General features: G+C 56.7%; 1 protein-coding gene and 1 non-coding gene across 2 annotated transcripts; one reads left to right on the forward strand and one right to left on the reverse strand.

Moving 5' to 3' along the window:
• Positions 1 to 6,307: 6,307 nt before the first annotated feature.
• TRNAQ-CUG lies at positions 6,308 to 6,379 on the forward strand. Its single transcript has one exon. It is a non-coding gene; the product is annotated as a tRNA-Gln (tRNA).
• A 271-nt stretch (positions 6,380 to 6,650) lies between these two features.
• On the reverse strand, positions 6,651 to 18,530 carry LOC102440070 (nuclear prelamin A recognition factor). Its single transcript, XM_006108638.3, is given in 12 exon segments — positions 6,651 to 7,925; positions 7,928 to 8,101; positions 9,023 to 9,180; positions 9,461 to 9,598; positions 10,305 to 10,368; positions 11,041 to 11,170; positions 11,423 to 11,541; positions 11,691 to 11,825; positions 13,583 to 13,715; positions 14,506 to 14,649; positions 17,064 to 17,144; positions 18,411 to 18,530. Coding segments are annotated over 12 exon segments (1,368 nt in total). The 5' UTR covers positions 18,438 to 18,530; the 3' UTR covers positions 6,651 to 7,860.
• Between the last annotated feature and the right edge of the window lie 70 nt (positions 18,531 to 18,600).

Here is an 18,600-nt window from a genome sequence, read left to right on the forward strand (position 1 = left end):
AAGCGTTCAAACTGCTTTGAACCAAAAGTATGGCAGAATGTCCTAGACAGGGGAAAAAATACAGCAGTTTCATTAAATACTCGTTTGTATATTGGAGAGGTTTTAGGTGGTGCAGAGAAACCTCTGATTTAAAAACAATACACAATTTAAAAATAAAAATAAATAAAAGCAATACACAACTGATGGAAAAGAAAGAGCATTCGACTGGGCCGGCGTGGCTCAGCGGATGAGCGCCACCCTCTGAGCCAGGAGGTCAGGGTTCGAGTCCTGGTCAAGGGCATATGCCCGGGTTGCAGGCTCCACCCCCAGTGTGGGGCATGCAGGAGGCAGCAGACCCATAATTCTCTCTCATCATTGATATTTCTATCTCTCTGTCCCTCTCCCTTCCTCTCTGAGATCAATAAAAATATTTTTTTGAAAGAAAGAGTATTCGATTAAGCATAACCAATGTCTCCAGGTCGCCGTTGACAGAGCGACCGTGAGGTGTGTTGTCCCAGCTCCCACACCCGGGTGCTCTGTGCCCTGCCTTGTGCTGAGGGCACACGGCCCAGGACACGCCCCACTCCACCTGGCTTTGGGGAGCTGCCCTGAGATACACTGATTGATGGTGTTTGGAGCATGTGCTACCTGCTGTTAAGAAACGATACGAGGCTACTGGAAATGCTCACCTACTTTAGACATGTTTTCATCCACGGAGTGTCTGCCACCTGCAGGGAATGGGCGTGTAGCCTTGCACTAACGTATCTCAGGTGCATCCTTACTGTGGGCACATGGCACCTGGATAAAAAGAGGGGCAATGCCAGGCCCCGTGCAAGTGGAAATGGTGAGGACCTCACCATTCTCAGAGGGAGAGGAGTCGCCGAGGGCTGGGACAGGCAGAGGCTGCAGAGCAGAGGCCGGGCTCCCACTGGGCCTCCCATCCATTCCCAGGGCTCAGTGAGCGTCCATTGTACACCAGCACAGACCAGGGTTGGACACACAGCAGTGAGCAGACCAGGCAGCCATGTCCCGTCAGCGTGGAGTCGCAGTGTGTGAGGGAAGGAGGACCAAAAGGAAGCCAGCACGTGGAGCCGTGGTGACTGAGGGGAGAAGCAGTACCAGCAGATGCTCCGGAGGTAGGTGGTGTCGCTGTGGGAGCTGCACACAGACGTGGAGACCCAGACCCCAGTTTTACAAAGCGTATGGGTTTTTTTGTTATTTATTTATTTTTATTGATTTCAGAGAGGAAGGGAGAAGGAGTGAGAGATAGAAACATCAACGATGAGAGAGAATCATGGATCAGCTGCCTCCTGCACGCTCCACACTGGGGATCGAGCTCACAGCCCTGGCATGTGCCTTGCCTGGAACCGAACCGTGACCTCCTGGTTCATAGGCCAATGCTCAGCCACTGAGCCACGCTGGCCGGGCAAGGCATGTGGTTTTATCCAGGAGAGGTGTACTGAGCACCTGACACATGCAGACTCAGGTGCGGGAAGAGAGCCCTGCCTCGGGGTGCGTATCTGGCTGGAGGACGTGGGAATATACAGGCAACACATGCTGTGAAGTGGGGTGAGGGACCAGAGATGGGCAGGAAGGTCGGAGGAGGCATGTGACTGGAGCACTGAAGGGCCAGAGCCAGGGACCACAGTGGCATCTGGGCAAAGAGCAAGGACAGTGGCCCTGAGGCGGGAACATACTCATCCTGTCGTGTCCACAGCAGGAGAGGCCCACGAATGAGGACGGGAGCATCTACCCAGGGAGCGTTTCGAGGGCTTGCTATACACTGGATTCTGCGTTAAGTGAAGTGGGCGTCTCCAGTGAGGAGTAACATGATCTAACTTTTAAAAAGATGAACCTGCCCAGCCGGCGTGGCTCAGTGGTTGAGTGTCAACCTATGAACCAGGAAGTCACAGTTTGATCCCCTATCAGGGCACATGCCTGGGTTGCAGGCTTGATCCCCAGTGTGAGACGTGCAGGAGGCAGCTGATCAATGATTCCCTCTCATCATTGATGTTTCTCTCTCTCTCTCCCTCTCCCTTCTTCTATGTAATCAATAAAAAATATTTTTAATAAAATAAAATGTATATCACAATGGAACTAAAACTAGCCACGGTCAAAATAACGAAGGAAATGAATTATGATTGCAAAGAAAATATGAATAATGAAAATGACAACATAGAGATGGAAGATATTGTGAGAACCAGGACACTCCTAAACAGGAAGCAAGAAAGCAGAAGGAAAAGCAAAGCGGAAGGAAGAGGATGGTAACGCAGGACGGACGCACCGCTGGGGCCAGACTCCACTGACTTGGAAGCATGGAGGTTTCAGCATGCCTGTCTCCCCAACACTCTGTAGTGAAGAATTCATGAGTTCAAAGTTGTGATCCCCGTTACAGAGAATCAACTAAAACACACAACAGACCAAAGAGATGATTCTCAAAACATTGGGAAAGAATTACCTTTTACCAGGAAACCTGCCCGGTGATGTTGTTCACTTATTCCACGAGTAAAGGCTGCTTGCATTGCTCTGCTTGTATTCGCTTTTCAACGAGTCAGACAGCACTTAGACCAGACAGACTTTCAGATCAGTATCTTTGGAACACTCGGAAGTCACCAAATCTCCACCGAGCACCGGCCACAGTTACCTGGGCACACAAATCATGTAAGAGCACGGCCGGCTCCTTCTCAAAGGGCAGGGAAACGGGCAGAACGTGTGTGATTCAACAGGGAAGGTGAGTGAATCCCAAAAAGAAAGCAGTTCCCATTTCTTCCGGATTTGACATGAAACGCTGCTACCAACAATGACACAAAGTTGCCCGGCCGGCGTAGCTCAGTGGTTAAGTGTCGACCTATGAGCCAGGAGGAGGTCATAGTTCGATTCCCGATCAGGGCACATGCCCGGGGTTGCAAGTTTTATCCCCAGCGTGGGGCGTGCAGGAGGCAGCTGATCCATGATTCTCTCTCATCATTGATGTTTCTATCTCTTGCTCCTTCACCTTTCCTCTCTGAAATCAATTAAAATATATTTTAAATAAAACAAAACAAAAACAATGACACAAAGCTCATAACTAGCCACTCTGAGGCCAGGGGAGATTGCAGACCAGGCCCTGCCAGACCCGTGAAACACCTGAAATCCCCTGGCTCTTACAGAAGTTTGGCCAAATTGGATAGCAATCCTAACAGTTTATGTTGCATTACGAGGAAGAATGCAAAGCTGACAGTCTCTTCTAAAGTATTAATAAAAATCAAAATGCGACCAACCCTGCAAAGACTGAATTATGTCCCTGTTCACTCTATCAAAAGTTCTATCAAATCATTGCCACATCAAAGTCTGCATCCAAAAAATTAGGAAAAAATATATTAGAAGTGTGCCAGGCAGTTAATTAGTAAAATTAATTATATTAGTTAATTGTATGAAGTTATGGTATTGATCAGCTTTGTAGACGTCACTGTTTGTTGTGGTTACTTTTCTTATTCTAATCAATCTCCATCTTTGTATCTAATTTTGTACTTTTTCTCTTAAAAAGGGTGCTCCTGCCCCAACGGTGTGGACCTATGAACCAGTCCAGGTTGTGGCTCATCCCCAGTGTGGGACGTGCAGGAGGCAGCTGGTCAATGATTCTCATCATTGATGTTTCTCTCTCTCTCCCTCTCCCTTCCTCTCTGAAATCAATAAAAACGTATTTTTTAAAAACACGGTGCTCAAACTGCACAAGCTTGAGGGCTCCTGGCCCCCGAGCGGGACAAAAGGTGGAGAGGACGCCGGAGCCCTGGCTCCTGGGCACCTGGACACCTGGGCACCTGGACACCTGGGCACCTGGACACCTGGGCACAGGGACCCGCGATCGGGGAGGGCAGGGAACGCGAGGGTGCCGTCTACACGGTCCTGGTGGTGAAGTCAACGGCCCGTTTTTTTATTGTAAATCAACGGCCCACGAAGGGCGGGCACCCTGAGGTCGCCCCGTCCCTGGGTCCCGACCCCTCTCCTTCCGGCGAAGGCACCCGCTGGCTCCCAGGCCCCGCGCAGGCCAGGTGCGCATGCGCAGACGTGGGCGCTCCTGCGAGGGCGGGGCTGCAGCACGCCGGCGCCAAGACAATGACGTCCGCACTCGCACGTGACCGGGCGCCCACGTGACCGCCAATGGCCCGGGTGGGCCTCGCACCTGCGGAGCACCTCTTAGCTGGTCCTGAAACGGAGGAAGGCACGTGCGCCATGTCCAGGCGCCCGTCGCGCTGTCCGCTCCATTCTTCGCCTGCGACGGGTCGGGGCTGTGGGCTCGGAACCCGCGGCGCTTGGGTGCGGGGTGAATACGCCGGGGCCTGCCTGCGGATCAACCTGGGCTGAGAGCTGAAACGCGGGGCGTCCTCAGCGTAAGCGGTTGGCAGTATCTGTCAGAAGCGTGGGAAAGTGCTGTTCGCTTGGCTGTTCACGTCCAAGGTTGTCAGAGGAATAAGCTCCGGCACTTCTTTCCAAGGCAGCTGCCTGCCGATGGAGAGGAACCGGAAGGAAACTTGGATTCTCCGGCCAAGGCCCGCTGCCTGCCGCCGTCGCTGTGGCCTGTGGTTTGGCCAGGAGCGGTGTTGTGGACGGTGCCATGACCGCGGGTCCTGAACAAAAGCAAATACTCAAGGGCTGGAATGGGGCTTATTCCAACGTGGCCAGCCTCCCGCGCCCTCCCCAGCCCCAATCCTGCACTGGTGGGAAAGGATCAGTGAAGTCGCCTGCCATCAGGCGGCTGGCGCGCTCTCCCCGCAACCAGAATGGGGTTTACTGTTGGCCACCAAACATGTAAGCAGGCGTCACAGCCACGGCAGGCTTGGTGGGGGGAAGGAGTCCATGTTGTCAAGCCTGGGCCTAGTCTCCTTCCCTGTCTCCACGGCCATTTTGGTCTGAGGGTTAGACTAGCATCATTAGGGTGGCTGGAGAGTCTGACCGGCATCTGCAGATTATTTGTGCATGATTGCGCCTTCCTGCACGGGAGCCCTTTCATGTGCTTTCACGTGGACCATGAATCTTCTCAAATCCTGGGCCTGTTCCAAAGAGTCCATCCATATGCCTCACCGGCCAGGCTCTTTGACACTAATTCTCCAGCCTGGTGTTCTTGGGGCCCCGCAGGGGAGGCCACCTTTCGCCTGTAACTGCATGTATGCCTGAATGCCTGGATTTCTCAGACTCAGGAGATACCCTCTACCCTGTGGTGGAGATTCAGGCTCACAGACAGCCCTGTGGGTGCCTTTCAGGGAGCTGCACCCCCCATGGCAACGGCAGGTCTGTCCTGAAGTTCAGCCCAGGGCCCACTGACCGCCGCTGGCTGTGTCACAGGTGCTGCAGAAGCCCCGCCGGCTGGCTTTGCCTAGGCCTTCACTTCAGGTCCTCCCTTCGACGCCCTTGGCAGTTGTACATCTGGGTTATGGTTGTTTCCTTTGGCCCTCGTGGGTGTCTTTTGTTTGCCCTCCAGACCCCCCTCTACCTTTCTCTTCCCTAAAACCGACAGGAAGCAGAGGGCAGAAGAGCTGAGTGGCTGCGTGCCTTGGGAGCCCCGGCAAGGAGAAGAGACATGGACGGGGGAAGAGGAGCCCTCCTTGGCTTCTTCCTGCCTGGCCTGGTCCACGTGCTCCGCTAAGAAAGCCCCGGCTCCTGTTTGGTGCCTACACATCGGCTTCAGGTGCCACAGGGTCCGGGAACTGCTCCCAGGCCTCAGGATTCTGACCACTTGTGGCTGTGGCTAGTTTTGGGGTGCTTACCACCCCTATTGGCTTCCTTTAACCCTGCTCACTAAGGTCGTTCATGAAGTTCCTCCTGGCTGATCCTCATAGTTTGACGCCAGAAATTTCCGTCTGTTTCTTTCTCCTGGTGCTTTTCTTGGTTCAAGGGAGGGGACACCCTGCTATCTGCAACAGTAGCTCCATGGACACTTTTTACATGAAAAGCTTCCACACAAATTCAGAGATCTTTTTCCTCAAAGATTTATATCCAGAATGTTCTTAAGGGAAAGTTTCTTTTTGAAACTGCAGTATTTCTAGTTATAAAGCTGGGCAGCAAGATTTCTCAACACTTTAATTGTAAGCAGTTTTGTAAGAAATGACACCTGCCTGGCCCTGTGGGCCCTGCCCCGCTGGGCTGCACAGCAGGAGGGCGCTGTCTCTGTCAGTCACAACCGACACCATGTGCAGCAGATGGACAGTGGGGTGAGCTGGGCCCATAACCCATCCTCTGCTAGAAGGTAACCTCTTTTTCAACACCAACCCATAAGCCAGCTCAGGCTCAGCCTTTGAACCCTCCCATTCCTGTGTCCCCATCAAAATGTGTAGGGCCCATAGCAGTGTCTGGTTCCATGGTGTAATGGTTAGCACTCTGGACTCTGAATCCAGCGATCCGAGTTCAAATCTCGGTGGGACCTGTGTGTGCCTTTTGTTCCATCCCCCACCCCCTCCACTGAACAGTAAGATTTCTTAGAACTTATATAGTAAGCAGTTTTGTATGGAAACATGGCTTCCCCTTTTGTCCCCTCCTCTTCCCCCTAGGCCCCCCCCTTCCACTCAGGCCCAGGCCCCTGGGCCAGCTGATGGCTTAGGCAGTAAAAGGGGAGAGCACAACTCCATGAGGTGGAGCCCAGAGCACACGCGGCCCTGGCTGGGGAGACAGCAGCATCATTCACCCAATGCCCCACACCAGATACTTCAACTGTTTATTCCATAATCAGAAATGATCTACATCACTGCAGAGGATGAAACCCCACTGTAAATAGATTGAAAGCAGAAAATAGATAATTTCACACAATGTCCCGGTTATCAACCCAGACGGGTGCACAGGTACAATAACACATGAATGAGGGAAATCTAACAGGCCGAGGGTTCAAGAAGAAGGTCACCCACATGGTAACAAAATCCAAGTGCTCTGGAGACCAACACCAGGCCGCCACAGGCCTCACTTCACAGGCGGCCCTAACGTGCACAGGTGCTGGGCTCTGTGGTGGCTGCGGATCTCTGTGTAGTCATCTGTGGGCCAACTGCTCTCTTCCTTCTTGTTTAGGGCGAGCAGCACGTGAGGGCAGAGCGCGCTGTCGTGGAACGCAGAGGGCTGCCCGGAGCTGTGGAGTGGCCGGGCCCACAGGGTGAGAGGCGGACAGAGGATGCTATCTCACCCAATTGTGGGGCTGGCTGGCCGGCCTTCATCTGCCTGACTCCACCCAGGGAGGGACCAAGCAGGGTATCCGCCTCTCCATTCTCCATCCTTCCGTCTGTGACACCTGTCACCCTCGCCAGGCCTCCCCCAAAGTGAGTTCAGCTCAATCCCTGAATGTAAAAGGGCACGGGGGGGGGTGTTCACTCCATTGCCCTCCGATTCCCAGCGACAGGACCTGGTCTCAGGACGGTGGCCACAGCTGCAGAACGTAGATCCGTTTCAAGAAAAGGTGGGAATGCAGACTTTCGTATGAGCCCCTGTTCCAAAAGGTGGCAGTTTATTCACATTGTGGCAACGACACCTTCAAGAGCAACATAAGTGGGCAAAGTCAGGGCCAAACCGGGCCATTTCCTCATCCAATCTCTCTGAGGCGCGTGGACAGAACCAAGTCTCAGCTCTTCGCAGGACACTTGCGGGGTTTTTTAAGCCTAAAGGACAGTAGTCTATCTCCATTCTTGTTCTTTGGGATTTTTTCATCGTTGGATAAAAGGATACGTACATTGGGGCAATCCTTCTCGAGATACAATATTCCAGTTGCACACGTATGAGGACGACAGCGCCCCTCAGAGGGAGGGAGCTGACAGATGGGGAGCAGGGAATTCTGAAAACCAAAGCGATGACAGAGACACTAAGCCTTTCCTTCACGCGTCTGACACCCCTCCTCAGGCGCCTGCAGGTCGGGCGCCTGCTGGACCTTTACCACTTGATGTCCCGGCTGCTGGCAGACTGCCCTGGGCCCTGGTAGGCAGTGTGCAGGGCCGCCTGGGCCGGGGGGAGTCGGCCCCCCCCAGCCACTCCTGGTACAGCTCCTGCACGTGGGCGCTGGTCTCCGGGGGCCGCACCGGGATGGCAGCGTAGATGCCTTCCATCTGCCGCAGCAGCGCCCTGTCCGCACGCCCGTCCTCTGCCTGGGCCTGGCCCCTGCCGCTTAGGCATCCTGAAAGACACAGGCGGGGGCTCACTCTCCCTCCTTCCGTCCTGCAGGGAAGGGGTCCCGGGCAGGAGGGGAGCGCACGGTGGCCCGAGGCCTGGGGAGCCCTGTCCTAGGCTCACGGTCTGTGCCCCCTGCTCTTTCCTGTTTCCATGGCCCAGGACACGCCTTTACCTGATGCCCTTAGACCTGAGGGCTGTGTGCTCACATCTGGATTCGTTTCCCTGGAACTCGCTGTGTCCTGGTGTCTGCAGCACACAGGGCGCTGCCCCCCACCCGGCTGCACCCAGGAGCCCACACGCCCGGAAGCTTGGCCTCCTGTACGGGAACCGCGTCCTCTCAAATGCGTTAGGTCAGTGGTTCTCAACCTTGGCTGCACGAGAATCACCTGGGAATATTTTCAAAATCCTGATTTCTGGGCCTCATCCTCCGGAAATTCTGTTTCTTTGTTATGGGGTGGGGCCACAACATGAGTAACAAAGAAACAGAATTTCTGGAGGATGAGGCCCAGAAACCAGGATTTTTAAAAGATTCCCAGGTGATTCTCATGTGCAGCCAAGGTTGAGAACCACTGATTTAAAAGAACTTGAAGCACGTTTCTGCCCTGGCCAGGCCTCTCTCCACCTCTCCCCGCTTGTCCGGGGCAGAGACTCTGCTCACTTCCCAGCAGAGCCCAGCGGTGAGGCAGCCCAGCTCCGCCCCGACTGTGTGGGTGCTGGACACCCCTCCTGAGGCCCTTCAGGGGCCCCTCAGCCTGGAACCAAGGTTTCCAAGGTGACGTCCGAGTACCTGCTCCTTCTCGCGAGGTGGGTGTGAGGAAAGGGAGGTGCCGTTGTGTCACACAACGAGGGCAAAGCCGTGGAGACCAAGTGAGGCTCAGGGTGGGCGCGGAGGGACCACTCCCACGACGCTGTGGGCGAGTCTTACCCCCGGCGCAGGCCAGGACCTCCACGAAGTGGTAGGGGAACTTGCCCCTCTTCAGCTTCAGGACCACGTTCTGGATGTTCCGAAAGCCGTACGCAGCCGCAAAGCGCAGCAGCACCTCTCCGTCCCTCTCCAGGGTGACCTCCTGGAAGTCTTTGTTCCTGTAACACAGACACAGGGACTCGCTGTCGAGTCCACTTCAGCTGCTTGTCATGTCCACTCTGAGTTGGGAAGGTCAGCAAAGTAAACGTCTGCGAGTGAACGCAGGAAAGGCCTTGGACCTCGATGGTGGAGACACTCTGCAGACAGGACAGCCCTGCCCCAGCTCGCACACAAACACACGCACGCACACATGCACACACGCTAACACACGCACACACATGCACACTGGCTCTGGGGGATCTACCGTAACGGCCGTGCTGACCATACGAGCAGACGCACCTCAGGCTGCGGTAGGTGAGCGCCCCCACGTCCTCGTTGAACAGCTCCTTGGCCGCGTGCCTGAAGATGTGCGCCAGGTACCCGTCGGAGCTGGCACCCTCGTGGCGCCTCACCTCCTCCTCCTTCACGTCTCCAAACCTCGTCAGGCAGAGAAAAGCGACAAGAATTACAGCAGATTCCAAAGTGTTATGACCCGGGGCTGCCACATGGGAAGTGAGACCCTTCACCTGCCTTCAGCTCCAGCAGGACCCCATCAGCCTGAGCGGTCACCTGTGCCCACCAGGCTGCAGTGGGCTGTGCTCAGCTGCGCAGGCAGTGACTTCCCTTCGCTGCTGCACGTGCCTCAGGGCGTCCCCAGAACCTCGGGCTGGGGGTCCTGGGACTCTGAGATGGGCTCGAGAACACGCCTGCCTGAGCCCCACCAGGACAGGGTACATGGTCGGCCTGGCTCAAGCACAGGCTGTGGCCATGGGCACTTGAGTGGCTAAGAGTCTGTAAACCTCAGTCCAGCCTCCCACCAAGGGCCACACATACTCCCGGTGCCACTACGGGCAGGACTGCGGAGTGGCCCAGGAGTGCTCTGCACATGCCCCGGCCCAGGACACGGCAGGAGCACCGGTGATTGGTTGGGGTCACCACTGACCACAGAAACCCAGCCTGCTGCCCTGGGCGCAAAGGGACCCAAGGAATCTGCTATTTCCCTGAGGCAACCGCCCGGGGCAGGTGCCACCCCGTGCCCACGTCCCAGCACAGCCCCTAGTAAAGCAGGGAGGCCTGGCCCTGTCCCCCAAGAGACCCCACGGGAGGCCCATCCACAGGCAGCCTCCCTGCCAGAGCCACTCACAGAGTGTCCACGAGGGCGTCGTCCGCGGACAGGTCACTCTGCTCCATGAGCTGGACAATTTCACCTACAGACAAGCGAGAGGCGGTGGGCCCCGTGGACACCACTCGTCCTCGGGCTGTTTCCAAAGTTACCTTCTTACCCACAGGAAATTCTAGGTCAAGGTGACCTTGGGTGTTGTCCCCCTCACAGACAGCAGGGGGCCCATCTCAAGTGCAAAGTAACACCAATAAAATGCAAAACGCAAATGAAACGTAAGAGAAGCGTATATTCCTCTTTCTGCTCTTGCAATGAGGCTCTCTGCAAACAATCCCTGTGTTTGTTTACAAGCAGAGACTCTGTGACAGCCTCACGGGAGGGATGCTGCATTACAGACGTCCTGTGGCCTGAATGAGACCAACCGGAAATCAGAACCACCTCTGCACTCCCCTCTGCACCCGACTCACGCTGCCCTCGACTGACCAAAGACGCCCTTGCACCGCAGCACAGGGCCCTGCGCAGGCTGCAGCGACGTCCCCACAGCACATGTGTGTTTCCACTTCACGGAAAGGGAAAACGTCACTGGTGCCCCCGCGCAGGCTGGGCTGTCAGAACTCCATGGTGAGGTGGGACTGCCCCCACCGCCCTGTCTCTCCCTCAGCCTGGGCCACGCATGTGCGCACGCTGGCAGGAGTGCTGCCCTCTTCACTGTCCTGGGTCCTGCCAGAGCCACCCCCCCCCAGCCCTGCCCACCTCTCACCTGAGGTTAACACGCAGTCAGCACCCCGGGAACTATGCAAAGCTGTGGGAACATCTTCTCGGAGGGCCTCCAGTTTCTTGTCATAACACGGGGCCACAATGACGTGGAAGATCTTGTCTGGGGACAGGTTCTGTGGAGACAGAGCGAACTGTCCAGGCTGTGGAGACGAGCCCACCCAGCTGCCACCCTGCCCGGCGCCTCCTTGGTGCCCAGCTGCTCTGGGTGGAGCCCCGTCTCCCACAGACCAGCTCCTGCTGCAGTCGCCACCCCGTTCCCACCAGCTCCGCCCGTGTCTCCCTGGCTCGCCTCACTTCCTGTCCGTCAGCCCCACGGGCAGGCCCGGCTCCCCGCTCGTGCTGACCTCGGGAAGAGGCCGGCTTACCTGCCGTCTGGCGAAGTAATCCTTCACCAGAGAGCCCATGATCTGCTGGGGAGACTTGGCCGTGCAGAGGTGGGGCGTGATGGGGTGACCCAGCACGCGCTCCGCATATCGGACCCAGCCTGGGGAGAGACCGGGGCTGCGTCAGTTCCTCCCGCTGCTTCCCGTCCCACACTGGGACCCTGAGCTCCCGCGACCCTGTCCACGGGCGAAGCTGACACCTGTCCAGCCTCCCGGAATGCACGCGGAGCGGCTGCGGCTGGGGGCTCACCGGGGCAGGCGGAGGTCAGCATGGGGAGCCGGGGCTCCTCCTCGCGGTGCTGGCGGTACCGACGCACAAACTCCTTCTGACTCTCCAGGATGCTGAAGTCCGCGGCTATCGTCATGTCAAAGACATAGTGCACCCCTGCGGAAGGAGGGCCTCAGCTCACACCCCTCGCCGGGTCCCTCTCCGTCGGGACACGAAGGGACAAGCTTAGCGGATTTTGCAGGCTTCCCTCCTGGGCACTGCAGTCACCTCGGCTCTCGGCTCCATCACTGATCGCTAAGTACAGGGCTGTACACTTTTTTTTAAACAATAGCACGTGTTTTTCATAATAAAATACCTACTCTCTCCTACTTCCTGTCTTTCTCCCTGCATCTTACTGTAAGCACCTCACCGTACTCCACACGTAAATTAATGGAATATTACAAGGCACTCAGAGCATTCTGTCCCAATTCACTGTCTAAATAAATTTCGGTCGGTAATGATCCTTGACATCTTTAAAATAAATAAAACGAGCAAACTGGCTGAGTACACCCTTATGATGATCTTAATTTTATGTTGTTTTTTAATTAGCTATCTTTTTCTTAATAAGTTTTCTTACTATTGGTGAATAAGCTTGAGACAAAAGAATGTATTTTCAATAATTAAAAATAAATTAAGCAAATAAATTTAATATCTACAGCCAGTCTAAATCTTAAAAGCAGCCAGTTATTCTTAAGAAATATAGTAGCCCTGGCCGGTCTGGCTCAGGGGATAGAGTGTCGGCCTGCAGACTGAAAGGTCCCAGGTTTGATTCCGGTCCAGGGCACATGCCCGGGTGTGGGCTTGATCCCCAGTCGGGGGCGTGCAGGAGGCAGCCAATCAATGATTCTCTCATCAGTGATGTTTCAATCTCTCTCTTCCTCTCCCTTCCTCTCTGAAATCAATAAAAAATAAGTAAATAAATAAAATAAAAAATATAGTAAATATTCTAAGTGTCAATTAAAACCATTACCTTAAGGACTCAGACCCACGGTGAATACATCTCCCTTCATTATTAACAGTAACAAATCATACCCAACTGTTTGTTTTTTTAAAATGTCCAAGGAAGGCCTTTCGCCCTGAGATCACACGGCACCTAACAGCTCGCGCTGCGGTGAAACAAAGCACACCCTCGGCTTCTAAGATGGAGGAGGGCCGCGCAGGAGCCCGGCTCGCGGCGCCTTGCTGTGCGCCAGGAGCAGCCGGGCACGGCACCCCTGCTCGTTCTGGGTCTCATCTCATGTGTCAGTGGTCCCCAATGCATTCATGTCTTTGAAAGCTACTGCGGGGGTAACAAAAGCTGCTCTTGGGCAAACGGCTCAAGTTCTCCCCCCGGAGCCTGCCCGCTGATGGCTGCAGGAGGGCCGCGAAGTCTCCAGGGGCGGGACCGTTCTAGTCCGACATCAGCAGATAAGGGAGCCCTCCTGTTGCTGGGCAGTGCCCTCCAGTGCGCCTCTCATCTGAGTCCCTGCTGTGCTCTGAGCTGCTGCCTTTCCTGCTTCACATGAGGCCGCAGAGGACAAAGTCCGCTCCCTCCTGCCGGCTCTTCAGAGCTCCCAGGAGACCAGACACCACTCCCTGCAGCCGTCACTCCCCACCACACAGATGACCTCAGGGGCCCCGAGAGCCAGGGCAACAGGACACGTGAGCCCTGGCCACCCTGTCCAAAGCCGGTCACTCGCCGCTGGGGGGGGGGGGGGCTATCTGGCAGGAATGCAACACCCGGCTGCACGGCAAGGGGCAGTGCCACCGCCCGCCGTGGTCAGAGGCAGGTCACAGGCATTGCCCACCCCGAGCCCCGGAAAACTGAGCTCGGGATGTGAAAAGGCAGTGACAAGCTCCCGTCCACACTCACGCCGACACCACAGGCGCCTCACCAAGGCTTTTGAGGAAGCCGCAGAGCCTTCTGGACGCATCAGTGACACTGAGGCTGAATTTAGCAGCAAAATAAGGCAGAGACTGAGGACACACGGACACTGCCAGCACCTTGTGCTGTGAGGCATCACATTTCTAGGAGAGACAGAGAACGTCACACAGGTGGTGGTACAATCTACTGAGATCCAGGACAGGCAGGAGGTAGGGGGCAATCTTGGGCAAAGACTGGGAAAGTGGCAAACACTGGCAAGAATCACTGAAGGGAAGTTACAGTTAAAATATGGGACATCCCAAGAGATTCTGTCGACTTTAAGAACACTAGTATACTGACAAGTTCACATATCTGGAGGAAACGATCATTTTAAAGAAAAACAGACACGGAGGAGGAGGGATAACGCGACACCACGTCTATGGGGGGAGCAGCCCTTCACCGAAGGCTCGTGGGAGGAGCTCTGTGCGGTGAACTACACCGTCCTCAGCTGCACCTGCAAATTCAATGCAGCGCCAGTCCAAGCACCGGCCAGGCTGCGCCCAGGGCTCCGGGCACCTGTGCTGCCCTGCGGGTCGGGGCGCGGCGCCCGTGCACAGTGGGGCAGGGGACTCCCCCGCCTGAGAACACCCCAGAGGCTGAACCGCATCAGCCTGGCCTCTGAAGGCCCGAGACCTCAGGCACGCTCCCATGGCAGGACCTCGCACGGTGGAAGCCGCCCCATATCCCGGGAGCCTGGCCGGTGGTCCGGCCACAGCCAGTGCCCAGTCAGGGAGGGAGTGTGACGGGGCCGGCTGATTTTTCTCTGAGGGTTGACGAGGGCACGGGACCCAGGGCCAGGGCCAGGCTGCCTGCACGTCCCAGCAGAGGCTTCCATGCCCTGCTCTGACCCCCACCCTCTCCAGGCCAGGGTGCAGTGCGCACCGGGCCCCCTACCTTGTTAAGGTTCAGAACACGGAAGAAGTCCTTGGCGTTCTGCTGGGAAACTTGGACTCCTTCCTCTGCGGTCACACAGCTGTCACACGCCAGGCAGTCACTCAGAAATATCTTGGCATCGGCCAACTTATGGAACTCTCCCTTCTACGAAAGAAAGAAGGCGTCCTGGCCTGACTCTTCACGAAGAACTCTACCACGTGGTCTTCAGGGAGCAGCAGCACAGGCACAATGCAGACACCTCCCCGAACACCCACGGGGAGGAAAGCGGCACTCCTGTGTCCTGGCCCGTCTTCCTCCCTCAGCCCCTCCTCTGCTGCCTCGGGGGCTCCTGCTCTGGGCCTGCTGTGCTCTCCCAGGTGAATTCACCCAGGTCCACGGCACCCATGGGAGCTCAGACCCGGCACAGCTCACTGCCGGCTCAGGCATTGCAGTAACAGGGACCCTGCTCACCTGGATGTCCAGCTACAAACCCTGGGGTCCCCCTCGGCCCCCGTCGTCTGCCCACCTGGCACTCCGCTCCTGAGGTTCGCTGGACCCCAAGATGAACGAAAACACAAGCCATACCTCCTCTGCACAGAGGCCTCTCCTCGAACCACTCAGGGCCCTTGTCCCAGTCACTCCCTGGCTCTCACTTCCAGCCAAACTGCTCTGGGTCACCCCTGAGCCCAGAAATGCTCCCCAAGAGCCCAGCTCACCCCTGGGGTCCTCACAGGCACCTACCAAACAGCCCAGATGACCAGCTAGCATTTGTGTGTTGACTCTCGCCACGACATGTAAGCTCTGGGGTAGGAACCCTCTCCTCTTCCTGCTGCCCAGCACCTCCACGAGGCCCCGGGTACAGCAGGTGCTCAGGACTATTTAGTGGATGAACACAGGAGCGTTCGGGAGCCTACGGGAGCATCTGAACAAATGAACAAACGCTCCTGCCAGCTGTGCACTTATTTCCCTTCAACCACCAGCTGGTGAAGAGGGCCCTGGAGGGCCTCCGTGCAGGATGGGAGTGCGCCACCACCTCCCTCCTCCCCACGTGCCTGCTACTGTGCAGCTCCCCCAGGACAGCATGTCGCAGAGGCATATGCGAGAGGTCTGAATGGGCCCAAGGTGGGCACTTCTAACGCAGCGACAGGGGTGGGGGTGTCCGAGGGTCTGGAGCACGTGGCCTGGCACCCAGCTGGTGCTCGAGAGACTGCTGAGCTGCACTGAGAATCCTGGCCCTACTGGCCCTGCAGAGGGGCCCACTCTGGCCGCCCACCCAGGCCCCACACCCTGCCTCCCACACCGTGTCCTTCGATGCTCCCTCTGCTCAGCCAGCCGAAGCCGCCCTTAAACACATCGGATCTGTACCCTTGACGGACTCAGTGGCTCCCACTACCCCTCCCCCAGGCCACTTCTGTCCACTCCTCTGTGCCTGGTGGGCTCACCACCATTCCTACACCTCCCCTCAATTCTCACGACCCCAGGGCCCACTCCGGTAGCCCCTTCCCTGGCGAGCCCAACCTCACAGGGTGTCCACCCACTGAGCTGGCGGGGGGCCCGCTTCGGCTGTGCACACGTTATCTTGCTGTGACCAAAGCCCAGGGGGAGGGGGAGGGGGAGAAGTAACCCAACTCCCTGTGTCACTGATAAGGAAACTGGGCTCCCAGGGTTAGATGGCTGCCCGAGGTGATGCAGCCAGAGAGCAGGTGTGGGGGCCCCAGGCCCCCTGCTCGGGGATGCAGGGCCCGGGCAGTCCCTGCTTTCTGCCCTAGACCCTGGGTGCTGGTCTCACCCCCTCCACTCACGGAGCCGCACAGTCGCCCGAGCGCAGAGCAGTGCTGGCGCACAGGGACCAGATGGATGCCCATCAGGCTAATGTCCTCTCAGGGCTACTGACCCACAGAGACCGGCACTCGCTTCTCCGGGGCGGCCGCCTCCCATCTGGGAACGGGTGCCAGTACTTTCTAAAGGACGCAGTGACCCTAACCTCCCCACTGCCGCCTCCTCTCTGCTCGACGGGATGGCAGTGGGGCTCCTCGAAATGCCAGTCCTGACAGAGTGAGGCCCCCGTACAAAGCACCTCCTCTGGGGTCCAGCTTGGCATCTGTGCCCAATAAGCCACTGGCTAAGGGATTTAAAACCCCACAACTGAGCTGGTGAAGAACTGTTAGAAAAATGCATTTACAGAACCATGACAATGGAATCACTGAATAAATTCCCCACCCAAACCCCCGTTTTACAGAATGGAACTTTTGGTTTTAAAAAAGGAACTGGAGGTTTAAGCATCACACCACGGTCTCTGACAAATGACCGAGGGTGACGTTCGCCTCTGTTCCCATGACAGTCTGTTCGGCTGTATTTGGGATGACGAGCTCTTCGGCCCTCTTACCTGGGAGGCCGTGTGCCTCCCGCTGGTGGGCCCTGCACGCCGGGCCCCTGGCAGGGGCACCGCGTTACCCACTCACGTCTCACTTCTCTTTTCCTCAAAGCAAGGACGTGTGGGTTGACATGAGCCCCGAAGGGGAGAAAGCCAGCAGCGGCTGCTTCCTCCGGGCTGACACGAAATGGAAAACTCGACTTGCCTCTCCGTTCTCCTGGGCCGGACTCGGGGCATCGGCCGAGGCATTCTCTTGGTCGTCGGTTTTTGTTTTTTTGCTACATTCCTTGAAAAGGCACAGAAAACAGATAAAAGAACTTTGACCCTCTGAATTAAAAAATGCATACCTATTCTGTCAATTAACCTCATGAGCGGTAATCTCTTCTAGGTAAATAAAAGCACATGTTGCTCCGGCTGGTTTGGCTCAGTGGATAGAGCACCGGCCTGCGGACTGAAGGGTCCCAGGTTCCATTCCGGTCAAGGGCACATGCCCGGGTTGAGAGCTTGATCCCCAGTGTGGAGCGTGCAGGAGGCAGCCAATCAATGATTCCCTCTCATCATTGATGTTTCCCTCTCTTCCTCTCTGAAATCATATATATACACATATATACATATATGTGAAATAAAATAAAAGCACGTGTACTGGCGGACACACCCGCCCACCACCTCACCTGTCTATTCCTATTAGCTGAAACCTGGACACCACGTGCCTGGCACCAGCAGGTAAATTAGGGCCCGACCACCTGGACACACATGGGCTCGGAGCACAATGAACTAGAAACACAGGAATGCTCCGAGAAGCCGCCGCCTGCACTACGTTACGTTACAAAAAAGAGCAGCTGATGGAATAGCATTCACGATGCGATTCAACTGTTAGAAAAACAAAACCAAAACAATCCCTCTGCCTGCGCTGCACGGTGACTTATGTTACTGCGGCCTAGAAACAGAGGCAGGCCGCCGAGTTACCATGGTTACACAGGTGGCGAGGCGGGCCACACTTCTGGATTGTTTTGTTACTACAAGCACTTACGTTCTTTGCAAAGTTAAAAAACAACCCGAAAAACATCGTATCAATGTTTGACTTCCAGAATGGGGTTTGCTCTGACGGCCCTGAGAGGTAACAGGTTGTTCTACTTTTCTGGGGATTTTGGCTTCAAAAAAAAAAAAAAAAAAGCATTTTGAATGGCTGGCTCGGCGCTCCGAGAACTGGAGCCGATTGCGAAGTCCAGGTCCGCGGCGGCACCACCCGGGCCGCGGCAAGGTGAGCGCCCCTGCCCAGTCGGAGTCGGTCCAACCGAACCCAGACGGTCCCATCCGAGCGGCCCGCGTCCGACCCCGGGCTCCCGAGGCCGCGGTGACGCCGGACCCCGTCGGAGCAGCCGGTCCAGAACGTGGCGCCCGCCCACGCTCCCACGGGCCGCGCCGCGAACGGAGCTCCGGGGCCGGCGGCGATCATCCCCGACCCTTGACCCCCAGCCGCACCGACCCCTGGTCACGAGGCCCGGCCCCTGACCCGACCCCGACCCCCGGCCGCACCGGCGCGCGGGCCCACCTTCCGCGTGCAGTGCTCACACTTCATCTGGAGCGGGGCGGGCGGGGCCGGCGCGCGTGACCTGGAGGAAGCACGGGGAGAGCGGTCACCGCCGCCGGCCGCCCGCCGCCCTTTGTTGAGTCGCCCGGCTCGGCCCCGGCCCGCGCGCGCTCGGCATGAGAACCCGGAACGGAGGAGGCTGGCCCCGCAG

This window comes from Myotis lucifugus, unplaced genomic scaffold (genome assembly GCF_000147115.1).
Source record: "Myotis lucifugus unplaced genomic scaffold, Myoluc2.0 scaffold_2924, whole genome shotgun sequence".
Classification (NCBI taxonomy): Eukaryota; Metazoa; Chordata; class Mammalia; order Chiroptera; family Vespertilionidae; genus Myotis; species Myotis lucifugus.